The sequence below is a fragment of the Macrobrachium rosenbergii genome, chromosome 43, assembly GCF_040412425.1.
Source record: "Macrobrachium rosenbergii isolate ZJJX-2024 chromosome 43, ASM4041242v1, whole genome shotgun sequence".
In the NCBI taxonomy this organism is placed as follows: domain Eukaryota; kingdom Metazoa; phylum Arthropoda; class Malacostraca; order Decapoda; family Palaemonidae; genus Macrobrachium; species Macrobrachium rosenbergii.
This window is the reverse complement of record NC_089783.1, coordinates 29,612,314-29,634,124: the sequence shown is the minus strand read 5'-3', so window position 1 is coordinate 29,634,124 and position 21,811 is coordinate 29,612,314. Positions and strand designations below refer to the sequence as shown.

Below are 21,811 nucleotides of genomic sequence, written 5' to 3'. Positions count from 1 at the left end.
AATTAAAAATTTATAATTAGAACTGACAATGAAAAAATTTACTATTACTTGAAAAAAACACAAAATTTAATTAATTCTTGAGTTAAATTACAAAGATTTATCAAGAAATTAAATCAATCAAGCAAAATTTAATCTCTGAAGAATTACTCAAGATTTGAAAAGAAAATCTTAGTAAATGAAAATTAAATCAAGTATGCAATGTTAAATTATCAAGAAATATTTAAAATGCTACGTAAATAAATGTTAAATCACCAATATATAAAATGTGAAAAATTAAGAGATTGCAAACACAAGCACACAAAAATACACAAAAGATTTACCAAAACAATCTCACTAAGGCATAAATCCCTCAATATATACCTTATATTATACCAAGGCAATAATAAGCAAAATACATTTTACCTTACACAAGCTTGTGAAAACTGTTGCAAAATCACCCGAAATACAGCTGCTTGAGATTCACAAAACACACTTCTGATAGGCGCCATTACGAATATGCACCTTTCCTACATTCAGATCTCAAAGGCTAAAACGGATATCAACGACCACACAAGTATTTTACGTTAATAACTTCTCTCTTTTGAAGAACGAGAGAGAGAGAGAGAGAGAGAGAGAGAGAGAGAGAGAACCACATGAACAGTCTCTGAAATCAGAATGAGCAAACTATAGGATTCCAGCAAGAAGTGAAACAATCAGATGAAATCATTATTAAGGCATTTTGGGAACAAGATACAAGAGAAAATTCTAGAAGAGGAAGATGCTGTCACTTCCTGAGCAAAACGCTCTGAGCTGCAACCTTACAAAACATTACGTAATTGATCGAGACCTGTGCTTTTCCCCTCAAAAAGGAGCACGTGACTCGAACAAAAGAGCAATGTAATCTTAAACATGATGCAATTGCCAGAAAATCATATGGGACAGAGCTTATAATGAAATCTCAACATGACTCAACTGTTGTCCCAACCTGTCAACACTTGAATCAAAACAAAGCGCTCGCTTATCTTAACTGATGACAGATGAATCAAAACACAACATCTGGTCTAACTCGAATCTCTCTTTCCCACTACTACGGTATTATCAAGAAATATATTTTTAATTCTAAACTACGCTGTTAACTTATCTAAATCACCAACTCTTTTGAGATCTGACATTACACTATATAATGATACTTCAACAATTATTATCATTACACAGAACAAATGATAACTAGAACAGTAAATATATAAAAATCATGGAAAGATATACATTTTACAAGGCAATATCATGAAAATATTTATATGTACACACACACACACACATATATATATATATATATATATATATATATATATATATATATATATATATATATATATATATATATATATATATATAATATATATATATATATATATATATATATATATATATATATATATATATATATATGCCATTTCCTTAATAGATTTTTATTTTTCCCATTTTTATATTTATGTTATTATTGTCTAAATCTTCAATGTTATTATTTTATCATTATTTTTCCGGGGGGGGGGCACGTGGATAGGTGCCCACCCCGCCGTGGATCTGCTGGAGAGAGAGAGAGAGAGAGAGAGAGAGAGAGAGAGAGAGAGAGAGCTAATCTTCAATATTAAGCGTGTAGACATCAGAATACCTGCCTCTTGCTAAAAAGTGGCAAGCCTCAGTTGTCTTTGAAGTTAATGAGAAATGACTCAGCCAAAAACTGCCCAAATCCCTTTGTTTTTGAAGAGTTGGTCGAGATGAAAGGATTATTTTAGCTCTTGTTGGAGAGAAGACCCTGCATAAAAGATAGGATAAAGATAAAAAGGAGAGGATGGAGGAATATGATGAGGAAAGAGGTCTTTGAACAACAACACTAAGAATTTTAAAAGTTTCAAAGTTAAACATTCTGACGTGAATTCGTGCTTTTTAACAGCTGTGTATTTTTATTGTCTGAAAGTTTTGCCTTATAAACATTCAATGACGTTCCACGCACTACCTCTAAAAATTTGAACAGACATCGAGTAAACAAGTCAGCCTGAATATTTGGGCTCAAAAATGTCGAATTATTAAAGCAATCTTGTTGGATGTTATGAAAAGCGAGATTTTTTACGGCCTTTCCTAATATAGCAATCAATGCTGGATTCCGATTCGTTTGTTTTTTTTTAATTGTTCCTTCCATTTTTTTTATAAGAACAAATATTTTCCACGCCACAGAAAGACATCAAATTCCGAAATTTTTTTATTTAAATTCTCTTTTAATATTGAGGTAGAAAATATATGTGCAGCACAGCGCAGCATTCTTCCTCTTCTCCTGTTTCCAAATCGAGGCCAAATCGTTTTGCTTTCCCCTGTGTTGTAGGTTTCAGGTAACTAGAAAGCAGATATGAAATCCAAACCTTATTACAGAAGTCTTTTTTACAATTCCGGGAAGGGCGGCGCTTTTTCCGTTGCCATGTCAACTCGACATACAGCAGAATATTTTATTTGCACACTAAACGTTTTGCAAACTTAAAAAAAGTTAATTTTAAATCTAATCTGCTACGGATTCTTAGATTCTTTCTTCAACATGTAAAAGTGACTTATAAATCACTATAATTTTTGAAATGGGTAAATGAATTCGTTTGATGTATTCCTCGTGTAAGTAATTAAATACTTATGTATTGTCATTTTGGATATTTCTTGAATGAGTGGTAGCTAGTTGTGTCTTATCTTTTATTTATTCTGTGACAGTCTTTCTTTTCTAAGACATTTGATATTATAATCCTTTGAGTCTTATTTTTCTTTTCATTTCATGAGATGTAATATTTTACTTTTCATTTCTTCCCATGGTATGATCACAATTTTTGAAATACAGGATTCTTCTTTTTTAAGTTTTAATTTGTTTTCTTCCCTTTGATTTTGAAATCGTAATCTCCATTTTTTCGTGACTTCCAATCTTATTCATCTCACTGAACTTTACTAGTATTTGGTGTTCTTACCAAAGTATGCAGACGAACTCGTTTATGCCCGCAATATATTCGAATGTCATGGAGTTTTTATATAAAATTTTTGAATAGCGAAAAGAACTTGGTAAAATTGACGAAAAAAAAAGACTGCCTTAAACAATTTATCTTAACCTAAAACAGAGGCCATGCTCGTCCCCAGCCTCTCCCCACACCCCATGACTAAGACGCCATCAAAGATAATCATTCCCGTAGTATAGGGAGGTAGTGGCGTTAGTGCACCTCACGTGGTTCGTTGTAGGCATTGCTCTAGGTTCTTTCAGCGTCCCTTCGGCCTCTGTCTGCAGCCTCGTTCATTCCTTTTATTGTGTGCCCCCATTCATATTCTCTTTCCCTCATCTGACTTTCCACCCTCACTAACAGTTGTTTCACAGTGGAACTTCGAGATTTTCCTCCTGTTACACCTTTCAAGCCTTCTCACTGCCAATATCCCTTTCGCCGCTGAATGACCACATAGGTCCCAGTGCTAGGCTTTTGTCTTAAATTGTATATTCCTTCCTCCTCTCTTTAAAGATAATCATGTGATTTCGCAGTTCCCGTGCTACTATTTCCACCCATTCAAAATCCCGAATGAGTGGAAATAGTTTGTTATAGATTACGCCAGCACGGGCTCTTACTCATGGGACAGTCCGAAATTAGTACTTGTATCGCTGTGTGCCCCAAAATCGGCAAATCGATTAGGTCCCTCAAGTGACATGGGATGAGGCCGATAACTACATGTCATCTATCATTTCAGCTTTAACCCCCAGTCAACTAGTTCTTAGTGCGTTAACGTTCCTGATATCAGTAATCCTTATAAAATTAGGTTACGAGCCCCTTACACTAGCAAGAATCAACTACCTCCCGAAGTGAGAGAGATCCAATTCTAAGTTTATTTCCTCCCTTATTTAGTCTTCTTTCACCTCTCTCTCTCTCTCTCTCTCTCTCTCTCTCTCTCTCTCTCTCTCTCTCTCTCTCTCTCTCTCTCTCTCTCCGTCAAGTAGGAGTCGTTTGAGGCGACGTTGTATGGTGAGGTTTCCCACTGAAATAGGAAAGTTATCAGTGGGCTCAGCCGCCCGAATATCGAAAACTTTTTTCCTTTCATTCACCTTCCGTCAAGATTCCCAGGTATGGCTGAAGATTACATTAAACTGAGTTAAGACTGATATATATATATACATATATATATATATATATATATATATATATATATATATATATATATATATATATATATATAAATAGACATATATATATATATATATATATATATATATATATATATAATATAAATATATATGTGCATATATATGTATATATACAGACATATACAGTATATATATATATATATATATATATATATATATATATATATATATATTATATATATATATATATATATATATATATATATATATATATAAATAGACATATATATATATAATATAAATATATACAGGCATATATATATGTATATATACAGTACATACATATACAGTATATATACAGTATATATATATATATATATATATATATATATATATATATATATATATATATATATGTCTTAACTCAGTTTAATGTAATCTTCAGTCATACCTGGGAATCTTGACTGGAAGTGATGAAAGGAAAAAAAGTTTTAGATATTCAGGCGGCTGAGCTCACAGATAACTTTTCTATTTCAGAGGGAAACCTTACCATACAGCGTCGTCTCAAACGACTCCTACTTGGCGGAGAGAGAGAGAGAGAGAGAGAGAGAGAGAGAGAGAGAGAGAGACAGAGACAGAGAGAGGAGGGAATAGGTGGAGGAAGACGAAATAAGGAAGGAAATAAACTTAAAATTGGATCTCCCACTTCAGGAGGTAGAGTACGGGGCTCGTAACCTAATTTTATAAGGGCTTACTGATATAATATATATATATATATATATATATATATATATATATATATATATATATATATATATATATATATATGTATATGTATATGTGTATATATATATATATATATATATATATATATATATATATATATATATATATATATATATATATTATATATATATATATTCTGAGGCCGGTTGGAAGGATGAAAATGGATTTTCATTTTCATTTGCCTTAGGGGCCAACACCTATAGCGCTCAGAATATAAGCAATAAATGTATTGACTAAGATGACTTACCTTGATATCACATCTAGTTAAACAGGGAAATGGAGGTCGCCTTTCAAACCAGTCAATTAAATTTAAATTTAATTTATTTACAAACTGAGCAATCAGGAAATTAATATGAAATGGCTGACTGAGCTGCAAGCAAGGCACACACAATGTGCAATACAAGCAAGACAATGCATAGCAAATAAATGAATCTGAAAGGGCTAAAGCCCTGAAAGAGTTTGACACGCAAATGAAAACCACTGCTCTTGAGACTGGTTGACAATTCTAGTTTAGCGCAACGTGAACGCAAAGGTGGGGGCTGTGTCAAGCGCCCCTGGATCGCTGATAATCAGAAGACTCTTGCACGTAGCAAGATGACAGTTAAACGTCTAAGGCTATTTGGTACACAAGGGCAGGGGCAGACCACTCGAAGAGCCAGATAACAGGATTCTGGAAGAGAATTCCAGGTTAGCATTCAGATCTAATGACTTTCTCTCACATGAAATTACTTATGCACGATGGAGGAAATTAGCAGTTAGATTTAATTTGCACATGGTAACACTATGTTGGGAATGTTCTAATTATTATCCCGGAACTAATTTAATTTAAGCTTGGAACAAGTCATGAGAGCAAATGTGCGTGCTAGCTGTGGGAAACAAAGGGGCTTTGTTTTAGGAGACTGAAAAGTTGGAAATATTTAAAATGGAAAGAAATTCACGAGAAGAGAAAGAATACTGGCGCTCATTGCAACTTCAGACGTACCTTATTGCATCTGTGCATGGAGCTCATTCGCAAAAGACAAATTTCAGCCCCCGAAATTCCGACAACTGGCCAGTATAAGAGGAAGAGAGACCGCACCAATTGCATGCGTCCACAGTCTCCGACTGTGTCTGAGTTCGGTCACGATGATCTTCGATTTCAAGCGTTGGGGCCCCAGTACATCGGTCGATCTGGTAGAGCAATAACAGCCAGCAAAAAGGTCGAAGGGAAACAGGTCTTATAGCTAAGACTACTATGGTTAGCATAGCAGCCCAATTACGGTCCTGACTGGTCCTTCTGTTCCTAATGGCTTTCTGTTCCCCCAAATCATACGATATGGGGTAGGACGTCTGCATAGGTCCACCCCCTAGTGGAGTCTCCTTCAGCCGCCATTAGATTTGATTTCTAGCTAACGGGCTGAAGGGACGAATTTTCTAAATATGTGAATATATATATATATATATATATATATATATATATATATATATATATATATATATATATATATATATATATATATATATATATATATATATATATATATATATATATATATATATATATATATAATTTTTTTCACTCTTTAGAAACGCTTATCACTACTAAGCTTATATTCAAATGAAGAAATAAGATGAAGATATCCTGTTGCCTGGCCGAAATTCGAACAAGCGTTCGGGGTATCAGAACAAGGTAACGGTAATTAACGTACTTATATCTGACGGACTCAGATACATTTCCTACAGCCGGAATAGACATATCTTAGATGATTTATTTAGATTCAGCCTGGACTGTTTATGCAGAGGGATATAAGAAAGGAGAATGTAATGAGGACATATAGGGAAGTTGATAAATCGTTGGAGAATCTCATAACTAATTATGGAAGAAATAAGGCACGTAAACAAATAAGTAAATATGTTAATAATTTGGCTAAGAAAGTGGTCAAAAGACATATTTTCAATATAAAATTAGTAATACATTAGGTAAGATCAGTGTCAACAAACAACCCCACGTCCCGCGCAAAAAAAATAAAACAGGAAAAATAAGTTATATAAAAAGAAAGAAAAGGCGCTTCCAATAGTTGGGAGGACTGAAATATAAAATTGCATAGTTATGCTGGTTATGGAAATAAACTTGCGACAAAACTATTTCGACGCGTTTTTTCCACTGCAAATAACAGCGTTAAACCCCATTTCTATGCTGGTTATAGATTCCAGCGTGAAGGTAGTGGCAGTTACTGTAACATTCCTTGGAAATTCTGTAACTTGGAACAAAGGAAGAGAACCGTTTTATTTTAACGGGCGAGTGGCTTCAGAAATTATGGGCATTCATATCCATTGTCCACTGATTTTTCGTTGTCGACCTTCAATAGCATAGTCGATGAGATAACTCCCAAATATTTTCACTCGGTTTGGGAAGTGAATATTCGACTGTGTAGAGAGTAAGCAGATGTGGGACGGAGTTGTATTTCTGCTTAGAAATGTGAGCTGTTAGTGACCTAATAGAGAAAAGGAAACGCACATGCGCATCATGAACAAGACCAAAGGGCGTTTACAGAGGCCTTTCGCCCTTAGGCGGCTCCATTTATCAGCTTTTATCTTCCATTCCCGCTTCCTTCATCCACTCTTAGCTTTTCCAAACTTTCTAACTATTATTTCTTAGTGCAAATGAAGGGTTATCTCCCAGCTAACACCATTACACTTCACCTTTATTTTTTGGACCTCTTTATCTTGCTGTCCAACCACTCCAGCAATCTCTATTCACTGCCCTAAGCGCTGAATGGTCGAAAGTACCCCAGTGCTTGACTTGACAATATATGTATATATATATATATATATATATATATATATATATATATATATATATATATATATATATATATATATATATATATATATATATATATTATATATATATATATATATATATATATATATATATATATATATACACATATATATATATATAGCGCTTCTCTGTTTTTCCAAACACTTTTGTATTATACACTTCATACTAACCAAGTTCCGTGCTTTATTCTACGTTTCCTGCGACTCACCACATTGACTGACTACCAGATACCTAATTCCAAGCTGAGACCATCAAAAGGAATATAGAATTTAGGCCAAAGGCCAAGCGCTGGGACCTATGAGGTCGTTCACCGATGAAAGGGAAATTGACAGTAAGAAGGTTTGAAAGGTGTAACAGGAGGAAAACCTCAAAGCAGTTGCACTATGAAACAATTGTTAGAGAGGGTGGGAAGAACGACAATGTAAATAGAGGTACAGTAAAAGGAATGAAAGAGCCTGCTGCTAGAGGGCCGAAGGGACGTTGCAAAGAAACTTAAGCAATGCCTTCAGTGCACACGTGATGTGCATTGACGGTACTACCTCCCTACGGGAGAGATTACCAAAAGAACTGAGGGTTTTATTGTAGGTTCCTGAATCCCTCTCCCTTGCTTGTGCATCGAATTTGCGCCCTGTAGTTGTAACGACAACTATCAAGAATGCTATATTCATATTCAAACTAATATAGGCATAACACACTCACATTTATATCAATGCGATTTTATAATTCTGAAAAAAAGAAGTTTTTTCACATATTTTCCTTATATCCCAACGTGGTGGACAATAGTACAAATTTAGCATTTGAAAGAATATATGTGTAATATAAACCTTTTGTATGCTTCCCGATCAAAACGTTTGCATATCATTTAGATCAGACGAGTGTCGATGACAGATTCAAAACATGTCATGGCTGTTGATGCAAGAATTCCGATCGTTAGTATCTGCATCAACAGCTTGTTTAAGGAAACATCAAAACATAGGGGACTCAGTCTCATTAAATGGCAGGATTTTTGTTTTTGCAAAGTTGTATATCTTGGTTTGTAGCAATTTGTCATGTTTATTTGACAATGTTTTTGAATTAAGAAAAGTTATTTATTTTTTCAGATGAAAATTATACTGTTAATATTCTTTTGGCCAGTATATACTGTAGGTATGGTTTAGAATACGAATTACATTGGATTTTTATAGACAAATACACATACACACGCATATAATATATATATACATAAACACACACACACACACATATATATATATATATATATATATATATATATATATATATATATATATATATATATATATATATATATATATATATATATATGTATAATCTATATACATACTGTATATATATATATATATATATATATATATATATATATATATATATATATATTAACTTTATCACATACACAATTGTTCTGTGCATTAGTAGAATGACTAAAAGGACCTCATTCACACTGGATGGTATCTAACGGAGTTTTTTATTGAGAAAAAGTTACAAGCTTTCTTGGACAAACAGTCCACATTATCAAGTATCCGTACAATCTTACTAAAAGGACCTCATTCTAACTGGATGGTATATTTAGATACCATTCAGTTTGAATGAGGTCCTTTAGTAATATATATATATATATATATATATATATATATATATATATATATATATATATATATATATATATATATATATATATATATATATATATATATATATATATATATATATATATATATATATATATATATATATATATGTATGTATGTATATTGGTCATATCGAATCATCATTAAATTCTGATGAAAGAGTGTCATTACGACATGTATTTTACTTTACTGTAAAAAGGAAGAAGCAGAATAAAACCCTACGCCACTGTAGCTAAGTCATCACAAATAATAGCATCACTGTTACCGACTGTAATCTGATAAGGCAGGGCTGCTTGTCAACGCGAGACAAAAGGCTTTGTAAAACTTAATTTAATTGGCTACGGAGGGAGCACCAAGGACTCTACTGTACGTCTACAAGCTATATTGATGCCGAGTGTGGAAGGGAGAGGAAGGAGGAGGATGTGGCAAAGAAGAAGACAGAACAAAACGACTGAAGGAATACATTACACGAAAACACCAGGCGGGGAATCGGTCAAATGCTTTGTATGTTTAGTTTTTTCGTCTTGCCTTGTTTCTCAATAAATGTGGTGTACGAGATTATATATATTTTTTCATTTTATCACCATAAAAGTGCCATTATCTGTTTTCACTACTACTAACTATTATTGTTACCAGTATTGATACATAAAGGTTATTTCCCGTAAGACACGTAAATTACGCAGTGTCTGGACAATGGAATTAGTTCCCGTAATTTTTTCTTTTCTCCAGCATTTCACTACCCCGCTTTCATTTGGTCCTTAAGAACTGATAACGTATAATAATGAAGAATCTTTAATTAGAAGACATGCCCGGTTGCAGATTTATTTAAGGAGGAGAGAAAGCTAGTTGCTATGATAGTTACTGACATCAAGGTGGAAGGTCAGTTCACACTGGATTAGGAAGAACAAAGAGTGACAGCCTGTTATGTGGCGGATAAGTATACGTTAAGGAAGCCTTATGATGTCACGGAGACAGTAAAGAACTGTGAGAGAGTATTTATGCTCATTCTTTGATTGCATGGCTAATGTACTGAGCAAGAGAGAATAAAGGTAAAAGTTTCAGGAAATCTTAATTTTTTCTTTTGACTTTGGAAAATAGGTATGCTAAGTGATTCTTAATTTTTTCTTATTCCTCTGGAAAATGGGTATGCAAGGTGATTCTTTATTTTTCATGTTGCTTTGGAAAATGAGTGTGCAAGATAATTTTTAAGCAATGATAGAAGACATGGGGAAAGATGGTTGGAAGTACTTGGTGTGAAGGAAAATGAAGAGAATATATATTCTGAAAAGGCATGACAGTTTAAAATGCATGGTGCCAGCACATCAACAAGTAGACTCCGTTACAGAAATGATACAGGCATTATTGAAGAGTGGTGAGGTGTATCTGATTATTACATTGTTAAAACAGCAGTGAAAGTTGGCTGAAATCAATAAATCATGCCTTCGGTGTTCTGGAGATAAAGGGGAGAATGAAGCATGAGTAATATCCGAGGAAAAGGGAAGATGAAGAAAAAGCCACAATTCAAATCCATGACAGGGAAATTCACTGAAAAAATCAGGGATTGGCCGAATTTCAGCCTTACTTAATATATCATCTGGTACCTTTAGTGACACCTCTTCTAAATGTCTGTTAGTGCTAAGGGACAAATATCTACAACAGTTGCATCATCTGCATATATTACAATAAATCCTTAAGGCCAGCAACTACGACAATGGTAGACTAAAATCCATAAAGGTCTCAGAAAAATGACCTTGTAAAGCACCAGGCATGATGGGTCTTACTCTAAGCTCATCAGAAAAGCATCTACAACTCAGTGCTGCTTGTCTCTTAAAGAAACAAACCAATCGTGTATCGCCTTATTCATAAGTTGAAAAGTTTACAGAGAAGTGCCAAGTTTGTTTCAAGTACCTATTTGTTTCCAGTAGACATACTGTCTGTCAGGAAGCAAGGCTCATGTAGAGAGAATGGTAGAGGATGGGCTTATTGAAAAGGAGAGGGGTTAAAATGCGTGAGCCTGAGGGAAGGTGCGAGAAGGAACATATAACATAAGGCTTAATGATACAGAATAAGTAAGAAAAGCCTGAGCACTACAGATGAGACTTCCATGGGCACATTAATTTGCTGCAAAGCCGTGGAAATTTATTCTTAAACTGGTAGCTCATTTCTGATTGGTCAGTGAGAGGACAATAGAAACAATGCCTATGTACTGTTTGTCTCTGGAATCCCTCTGAGAATAAAAACTTATTGATGAAAAGTAATCTTTAGAAATATGAACCATTGACCTGTGATTTGTATGGACAACACTATATCCACTCAGCCGCAGAAGAATTAGAAGTGGGACCAAATTTGCTACTGAATTTACTTTGGAAGCATAAAAGGCCTCCTTACCCATGTTTAAGGTTTTGTCCACTCCTCACCACCCCAGCAGGAAGTAGACATTCTATTCATTCCTTGTGGCATGGAGAGTGGGTAAAACCATTATTATGGGTACAACAGACTAGCTATGATTCCATAGTAGCTTATTTGGCTACAGTCCTCTTATTCCCCGTGTGAGGGTAAAGTGTTCGCCATGTAAACCACAGTGATTCAAATCATTTTCAAGTTTTACTGCTTATAATTCATAATTACTATTATTATTGTTGTTGAGACTGGTATATCTTAAAAAACCATAACCCATGACATATACCTCTCTTCCATAGGATACCTGCTACAAGACTACATCATGAAAGAGCAGGAGGTAAGAAACTCTATCATGAGGAACTACGACAAGACAACCATGCCCGCCAAGTTGACAACAGTTAGACTCAGAAGGATTACCATAAAACACTTCGATATGGTAAGCAAAGGAAGAGACCAGATGATGGTCTTCGTACAATTTACTTCTGCTTAAAAGTCGTAGAGAACTAAGGAATACTGCTACTTCAGCTCTCGTTTTTGTAAACACAGATTGAGCCACTGAATACTTCTTCCTTATTGTGCAGTGTTTCTCAAGATGTTGGCGCTCTTTCTTGTTCGCGCTCTTTCTTGTTCTTCAGACGCTAATCCTGTAGGGTTCAGTTAGTAAAAATAAAAAAAAAAACATAAAAAAGAGATCTTATAATAGATAATACCATGTAAAAAAAATTATTTGAAAATGTGAATATAGTATGGCTGGTGCAACGTGTACTTGGTTTGATAAGCAAATAGGAATTCTGATATGTTGTTATGTACTGTTGAACGTTTCTCCCCGGTTCTGGTAAAAATGTATATCTCATGTATATATTTTTTTCAGTGTTAAGTACATATACTAGTAGGAAAGTAGATAGGAAAGATTCATCTTTATTTTACACCTCATTTAAAAGGCAGTTAAACTATTTTTTCGTTCAGTACTTATAGTAATATTCAGTCTGTGACACACATACATAACATGCATGCATGCATGCATGCATGCATACATACATACATACATATATACATACATATATATATATATATATATATATATATATATATATTAACTTTATCACATACACAATTGTTCTGTGCATTAGTAGAATTACTAAAAAGGACCTCATTCAAACTGGATGGTATCTAATGGAGTGTTTTTCTGAATAAACACTCCATTAGATACCATCCAGTTTGAATGAGGTCCTTTGTAATATAATATATATATATATATATATATATATATATATATATATATATATATATATATATATATATATACATATTCATATATACAGTATATATATATATATATATATATATATATATATATATATATATATATATATATATATATATATATATATATATATATATATATATATAGAGAGAGAGAGAGAGAGAGAGAGAGAGAGAGAGAGAGAGAGAGAGAGAGAGAGAGAGAGAGAGAGAGAGAGAGATGATTAACAATACATGTAGATTTATGCATCCTTCTCTTCCAGGATGAAATCAGCCATACGCTCGCTGTAGATGCATGGTTTATATATGTAAGTATTCAGTCAAATTTTTCGCGGTAATTAGAGTCTGGCGTAAAAAAAATTAATAAAAAAACTTTCACTGTTTCCAGTTGTATATAATTTTATCAATTTTAGATATTTGAAAGAACACATACCCAAAATATATATATATATATATATACATATATATATATATATATATATATACATACATACATATATATACACACATATATATGTGTATAAATAAATATGTATAAGATATATGTATATGTGTGTGTGCGTACATATACAACTCGTAAAAAGCTTCATTTTGCGTTTTTTGATGATATGATTTGATCAGTTTGGGCAACGATATTCGAAAGCACACGGAATCATACGCATTATATATACACACATATATATATATATATATATATATATATATATATATATATATATATATATATATATATTAGAAATTAACTACTAAGTGTTTAGAACCAAAAAAATGCCATTGTTTGAATATTTTTTTTAGTGAATAAGTTTGCAAAGCGATGTAGTAATAAGGTAGTGAAGACAGAGCCGAATTACAAAAGGTAGAGAGTAAAGAGCGAAATGAAACTCATGCACTTTTTTTGGAAATATTTGATGACATCACAGGAGTGAGGTCAGGCAGAAGGTGATGACCAAATATCTTATGGTCTTGGTGTTGTCACTACAGTTTCTGGTGTGATTTTTGCGGAAAAGATGTTTTGTTTTGTGTAGAAGTGAAAAGACATCTTTTCGTTATGAGAAATTGGCGTGCTGTGTGTTTGTGTGATTGCTGTGGGTAAATGAGAATAGTTTGGCAACTCGCGTTTAGTGTGAGTTCATTTGTTTGTGTGCGTGCAAGTAACCGAGAGGATGCGGCTTGCGTAAACAGAACGAGGAGCGAGAACAAGGGGATGAGTTATAGCGGTGGGTCATTTTGGGACATGCATTAGTGCTTAACATACACACATATAAATGTGTGTGTGTGTATATATATATATATATATATATATATATATATATATATATATATATATATATATATATATATATACACACATATATATATATATCAATGAAATTTATTTAATGACCCTGTTTCATATCGAATGACTCGTTCTTGCATAACTATCTCTTTTTTTTTTCAAGGTGATTTGGTCATATTGAAAAAAGTAGGGGTTGACAGGCTTGGGAAGAGCGTATAATTCACAGTATAGTAAGGAAAGGGATTGAGGTCGATAAAGCGATGACTGTCCGGTGTGGAAGAGTTGTTTGAATGCCATTATCATAGAATTCGTAGGCGCGACAGAGTACAAGAGAAAGATAAAAGATGCAGCATGATTCAGGTTTAACGTTCTGACGGAATCGCTCTAAGGTGGCATGTAGAGTAACTGATGAGCAAAATCCTGTACAGGAAGTTCCTCCTTGATTCAACAATAAAAGGATATAGGCAGTTGTGTTTAGATTATCTGCAATTAATTCCATTATGTCATTAAAACAGGACTAGAAGTCATCTGTTTTGTTGAATTGCTGTTGATTACAGGTCAGGAATGCGCATCTTTTACATTTTAAATAGCTGATGATATAAAGCTAGGAAGCATCACGTAATGAGAAAATTTATGATTAAATTTTTCGGTAAGTGTTTCTAGTTGACTCTGAGTTTTGCCCAATAACAGTATAAGTCACATGTAATTTTGTAACGATGTGCTTATGGAACTAAGCAGCAATAGAAAAGAAATGATAAAATATTGTTAAACAGGAAATGTATCATTGAAACAACACAACGTATATAAAAAACAGGCAAACTGATCAGTGTATGTCTTTGCTTTCATTTAATATTTCCTAACTTGCCGACGCGTCTAAAGGCGAATTGCAAGCGTTGTGTATCGCCTTGATTTTTAAATCTTTTTGCTTATATATGCATAATTAACACCTATGTATGCTGCTATAAATATTCAAATGAAGTTGTGAATCACATCTGCGTTTGTAATGGGCATAAGTTAGAGCTGGTAATCAAACGAGAAGAGGACCTCTTTCATTTTGAAACAATTTCAACAATCTGACGAAGTGCAAAATCCCTTACTCACCATAACCAGCCGCTCAAAGGAAAATAATAATGAAAATTCGTTTTCCTCCTTACCTAAAAATATCATTTAAAGTAAGTGAAACTGAGAACCAGTCAGTGTAGAGAAGGATAATATCTCACAATGACTTTTGACCCTTTTTCAGGAATGGACGGATCCCCGCTTGAAATTCCAGCCTACGCTTGATGTCCTAAAACTGTCAATGTCCCCTAATGATATTTGGATGCCGGATTTAAAGCTCTACAACGAGTAAGTCTTTCAAAAGCAGTACAGTTAAGAAATTATATTATCGCAATGCAGATGAACAATACCTGTAGATTAAATGAAAATGGATTCAACCACTTCCGTGTGTCTTGGATGATCTCGTCGAGTCCTTTCAGAGAGAGAGAGAGAGAGAGAGAGAGAGAGAGAGAGAGAGAGAGAGAGAGAGAGAGAGAGAGAGAGAACCAGTTAGAATAATACAGTGGATCAAGTTTCTTTGACATCATGGTATTACGTATTATTAAATCTTATACGCTGCAAATAAATTATTTAAAAAATGAAGATGATTTACGCCAACTATGTAGAGATTTTAAGCTGTCAGTATTTTAGAACCAAACATAAATCACATTCATTTGATCCCTCGCTACAGCGCTCATCCAGGAGCCGTGACCTTATTCGACGATACCCTGACCTTGGTTTACCCTGACGGGAGAGTCCTTCATGCCCCACCAGCTCGACTCCACACTACCTGCGTCGCTGACCTAACCCTGTGGCCTCACGACCAGCACAATTGCTCCATCGTCCTTGGGTCATGGGTACATCACGGCCATACCATCGATCTTCGCTTGCTGGAGAACAAACCAAAGGTAACCCTTGAAAATAGAATAACCCAAATGCGACTAAAGGAAACCAGCCGAAGTAATAAGGTAACCTTTAAACTTTAAATTAACAAAGGGTGACTTAGAAAAACAAACCAGAGGTAGCTCAGGAACTTGGAATAACCTGGGGGTGACTTAGGGAACCAGGCCTAAGGTAACTCTTGAACAGAGAATAATCTAAGGGTAACTCAGAAAAATAAACTAAAGGTAATCCTTCACCACTGAATAACTTAGGAGAGCAAACCAAAGGCAACAATTGAAAACAGAATAACCTAAGAGATACCTAAGAAAGAAAACCAAAGGTAACTTTTGGACATGAGTAATTTAAGGACTACTTAGGTAAACAAACTAAAGGTAACCCATGAACATAAATAATAATCAAGGGCAACTTAGGAAAAGAAACCAAAGGTACCCAGGAACTTGGATAATCTAGGGGTTACTTACGAAAACAAACCAGAAGTAGCTCAAGAACCTGGATATAACCAAGGGGTGACTTTTGGGTATACCAAACAAAGATAATACTAGTAAGTGGAAAAGTTTCAAGGGTAACGTGGGAAAAACAACCCAAGGGATATGTTTGTGTGTGGATATAACCTAAAGGTGATCTGAGAACACAAACATGAACAAAACCGAAGGGTACTTGTGGGGAGAACAAACCCAGTAACGCTGAATGCCCCAAAGGAGATTTTGAGCCTGAACATAACATAGGGATAACTTAGGGAGCAAAACCAAAATTAACTATTAAAGTCAATTTTATAGAAGGGTTACTTAACACCGCATGCCAAGGGTAACCATAAAAATAAAATAAAATCTTAAAGGGGATCTTGAGGAAAGGAGCCAATAGAAACTAATAACTGAAGATGCATATCTCTCTAGTATTGTACTGTAATTTTGTTTTCACCGTCTTGATACAAAAGCACGGCGTGCACACACACACACACACACACATGCATACACAGATATATATATATATATATATATATATATATATATATATATATATATATATATATATATATATATGGTCGAATGGCAAAGTCGACTGTTTATCGTTCATCTGACTCTAAGGCCCAGGTTCGAATCCCGCCAGGGGTATATATATAATAATGAACTATATTTATTTATATATGTATGAGAGAGAGAGAGAGAGAGAGAGAGAGAGAGAGAGAGAGAGAGAGAGAGAGAGAGAGAGAGAGAGAGAGAGGATAAATTTGGTGTGAAAGTGATATGCTTCGTCTTACCTCGCCTTTCCACTAAACCCATCATTCACCCTCAGCAGAAATGACCCGAGGTTGAGATTTACGACGTAAGGATTCAGAGATATTAGATATAGAGGGCAGCATTTTTTCTTGCTTGTCATATATATCTTTTTTTATTTTGTTATTCCACTACAGTTCCTTCCTGCCCTTTTCGCTTGCTGCATTTTTTTTCTGTGCATCCTTCTTCATCATCTTTATTTTATATATCATCATTGCAGTTCTCTATTCATCGTTTTTTTTTTGTTAGAAGAGCCGTCATTAAATTTACTAATTTGCTATCCTGTAATTCGTTCACTTTTTATAATCTTTTCCTTTATTAATTCACTCAACATTGATCGAATTTGGGTTGTGAGAACCAGTATATTGTTATTATTGGTTCATGTACTTTACTCATTTCTGTTTATAGGACCAGAATTACAAAATTTATCTTATGAATTTGAAATTTTCCTGTGCCCTTTCACTTATTATTGTACTTTTATCGTTCTGCCTATCTTTTGATAGATAATTGCTTGGCTTCAAATAGCACGCTTAAGTGATCTGTACGTTATCAAAGAAACAGATTTTAATGATCTGTTTCCTTTAAAAGACGAAATAGGAGGTAAGGTACATTCACCATCGATATCTTAGGCTGTTGTTACTCCATCTTTAAAATCTAGCTGCCCTTGATATTTTTAAGTCTTCTCTTTTGCTCTCACATGAAGGTCGACCTAAGCCAGCAGCAGACTCCTGAGGGCAAAAACATATCGCGTGGAGAATGGGAATTGGTAATGACCTCTCTGATCAGGAAGGAAAACAGCTATGAATGCTGCCCTGAGCCCTATGTCTCCGTCTGGTTGACTCTTGTGGTGGTGCGTGATGCCCCAGCCTTTAACTGGACTGTCAAGGTTCCCGTTGTAGGTAAGGTTTATTGAACATGGAAGAAACAACTGATTTTTAGGCTATGGCCGTTTTCATTTTCAGTGGCAATTTCTTTATGCACTCGGACTCAATTTAATTTTAACTTGTTTTTTAATAGCAATATGTCGATAAATCCATATGAATTGTTTAGAATGCTGATGCAGCAACCAGTTGACAGAGATTTTTTTCCCTTCATTACCAGCGACTAAGGCCTTTCAGGTTGAATCCCCTGCAAAAGGTACGCATATGTGCTTGTATGTACGTTTACTGGGCAGTAGATGCTGGTGCAAAGTTGTGTGATAAGAGAACGAGTCATGAATGGAATGTGGAAGGGTGAATGTTTGCAAACGATGCAGTGGTGACTGGGGGTTGTGAGGAGAAACTGCAGAAACTTGTAAAAGTATTTGAAAATGTTTGCAAGATAGAATATTGAAAATAAGAGTTGAGTAATATTAAGGTTATATGGATAAATCAAACCCAGGAAGGTGGAGTATAGAACTTTAGTTCTATACTCTGCTGTCCTTCGTTACTTGCAACTGCACTTTGCAAAGAAGAAAAAAGCCTTTCCTATTCACTGAACCCTCGAAATTTTAATCTTACCATCTACTTTTTTTTATTCTTTCTTCTCCTCCTCCTTTGCTTTTGTTACCCCTAACCACTCTTTGCCGCTCTGGGTATCCCACAGGTTACTCTCTCATACTTTGAGCACCTCTGAATTCCTACATCCTCTGTGTCCTTAAACTAAAGAGCCTTTTCACCTCCATCTCTTTTTAATATTCCTCTCTTACTCCCCTCCCAGGAAACTCATTCTTTCTGAATAAAATTCTGGGGCAAATTCAGCAATCTTCCCTCAAATTCATGTGATTTTATAATTTTACGACTGCCTCTGCTAATTTTAGGGCTTCCCAAGAGAATGTTAGGGCCATAGTCAAGGAGGAGGCATTCTCTTTGGGCTTTGCGAGAGGGCCCTAGATCCCTGGTCAAGAACCTAGTTTAACCAAGGGGCTAACAAAAGAATTTGAAAAAATTATCAGTGGGCAATTCAGCCTTTAAAAAATAAGCAAATGATATATTAACAGCAGTAATCACTTGCTTTCTTAATGTTACATGAATCCTCAATTTCATTCCTGTTGCTAGCATTATCATTACATACTGTAAAGATATAAACAAAGGAAGTTTACTTGTTTTGACAGTGTCAGAAAAAATCTGTTCTAAGAAGAGGAAATAATCTGACAGCTTATTTCTTTCCTCCAAATTTCCAGGTTTGAGCGTCCTCTCCATCCTGTTGTTCCTTCTACCACCTGCTGCAGGAGAAAAACTAATCCTTGGAGGTCTTTGTTTACTCATGGACCTCGTGTACATCGAGACGGTCACGACAACAGTTGCTCACTCGCCCTCGCATACACCCCTTATAAGTATGAAGTTATATAAAGGGCTAAGTTGGAAGTATTCTCCCTTATCATGTTGTATATTTTCATGTGTTTCACCTATGCTGTCATAGAAGACGTCAATCTCCTTGTCAGTTTGAAAATTTTATTTCTGATTTCTCGCTGTATGGTAAAGTTTCTAAGTCTTTGGTTTTTCTTAAAATTTGATATGCATATATGCATTCATTATAGAGCGATTAATGAAAAGGGAATGGGAAAGTTAAAGTCGGGAATTTCGTTCTTTTAAACAGATGCCTATAGTTTTCTCTGTTCCTTCTCGTTTTTCCGTACCTAACATTAATCTGTTGTTTTCAGTAAAGCCTAGGTCATACACAAAAAAAATATGTTATATAAACCTGAAGGATATTAGAATCAAGTATCTGTTTTTCAAATTACCACAGCACCGTCGCTTACAAAAATTTGTACCTTATAACAGAAGAATTTTGGAGGTACACTTATTATATGAGAGGGAATGCTGATTTAGAAAAGGTACACGTCCTTGAAAGACCCTTGCACCAATTCCTTCCTCAGCAAAGCCTAGCAGTTTTTTAGTTCTTGATCCCTATTCACATGTCGAACAAAGACAAAATTTCGCAACTAACTCTAACCTTATGACGTTCTGTCTTATTATTCCATTGCCCAGTTAGCAATTAGAGACTCACGCAAATCACTTTAAACACAACTCTTGCTGAAGCAATTAGGAATACTGATAATGTTTCAAACAATTCGGATTCAGCCAGGCGATTAATGCAAGGAAAGTACTCCGTAGTCAAATCAGGTTACAGTAATGAACTCTAACTAACTAGAGGTGCAGTACTAGGAGAATTCTCTTTCAGTATCTGTACAGATTATGTACTGGTTAAACAATGCGTATAAAAACGCTAAAATAACTTTCATTTCATCACTGTCAGTGATCATTATACTGTGAAAGAATATAATCTGCTCCAAGAGTATATGGCATGTATTTTTATTATGTGCCCATACTTTGACAATAAAAAGAGTGAGTTGATCATTTCACTGCAGATATGGAGAGCACATTAGTCAAGTTTAGGGAATGAAGTTTAATTAAGTGCAAGAAGAGATAAGAGAGACTATCTAGAAAAAGGAGTGGATGATTTTGCCAAACCTACATATTCAGGAAATGGCACTGGAGCCAGTTAACCCACGGCATTATCAGTGAAATGCCTTTGGGTGAAAGAAAAAGATGAGAACACCTGTCTAAAGGAGAAATGTGTCAAGAATAGCATCAGATGACGAAGAATCACAATGAAGGGTAGAAAATTTTTGTGAGATCATGAATAAGAGATATGAAGGCGATTATCTGGTTGAAATACCAGAAGCTGAAGGAAAACTGACTGTACTAAAAAATGAATTCGTGGTTTTTGATGCTGAATCACTAGTAACGGCTGTGATATAGCAGAGGCGATTTTAGACGGAAATTACTTTGTGTACATTCGTTTTATCCTTCTCCCGACTTCTTACATAACCAAAATCCTAAATCTCAAGGCACAAGAAACAACCTACCTTTAAAGTCAACACCGTCATCCCTGCTCCTCGAAGTCAATTTAGGAACGTCAGTTTTCATTTCCTACCTCTCTCTCTCTCATGTCATAGCTTAAATTAGATCAAGGGTAGACGAAACTCATGTTCTACCAAAATACAGTTTTATCACCGACTTAACATGACAAAACAAAAGCAAAATTATAGAAGAGAAGGTCATTGGCTGTCCTTAACTCCTGGCAAAAAGTAAATGAAAAATCAAACTATAGTGCTGGTAAATACTTTTTGATACCAATCAATCATATATCCCAAAATTAATGTCAAAGTCTGTCAAGACCGAAGTCATAGTTATATGTCAGAAATTCCCTTAATATTTGGCCACTAACAAATCCATCTGAAATAAAAGGTCACCTTTAAAATAAAGCACAAAGACACACAAATGCATA

At 34.6% G+C, this 21,811-nt stretch overlaps 2 protein-coding genes across 9 annotated transcripts in view; one reads left to right on the top strand and one right to left on the bottom strand.

Annotated features, from left to right (window-relative positions):
* The window catches only part of LOC136828715 (solute carrier family 22 member 6-like), a 133,278-nt gene that overhangs the window by 47,506 nt on the left and 63,961 nt on the right, over positions 1–21,811 (bottom strand). The gene's annotated exons all lie outside the window — the stretch shown is intronic.
* Positions 1–21,811, top strand: part of LOC136828712 (neuronal acetylcholine receptor subunit alpha-7-like) — a 37,662-nt gene that overhangs the window by 2,886 nt on the left and 12,965 nt on the right. For all 7 annotated transcript variants that reach the window (XM_067086851.1, XM_067086855.1, XM_067086850.1 and 4 more), the window contains exons 3-8: positions 12,085–12,221; positions 13,312–13,356; positions 15,568–15,671; positions 16,054–16,270; positions 18,243–18,438; positions 19,701–19,853. In XM_067086851.1, coding sequence (XP_066942952.1) covers positions 12,085–12,221; positions 13,312–13,356; positions 15,568–15,671; positions 16,054–16,270; positions 18,243–18,438; positions 19,701–19,853 — 852 coding nt within the window. The remainder of the gene's footprint in view (positions 1–12,084; positions 12,222–13,311; positions 13,357–15,567; positions 15,672–16,053; positions 16,271–18,242; positions 18,439–19,700; positions 19,854–21,811) is intronic.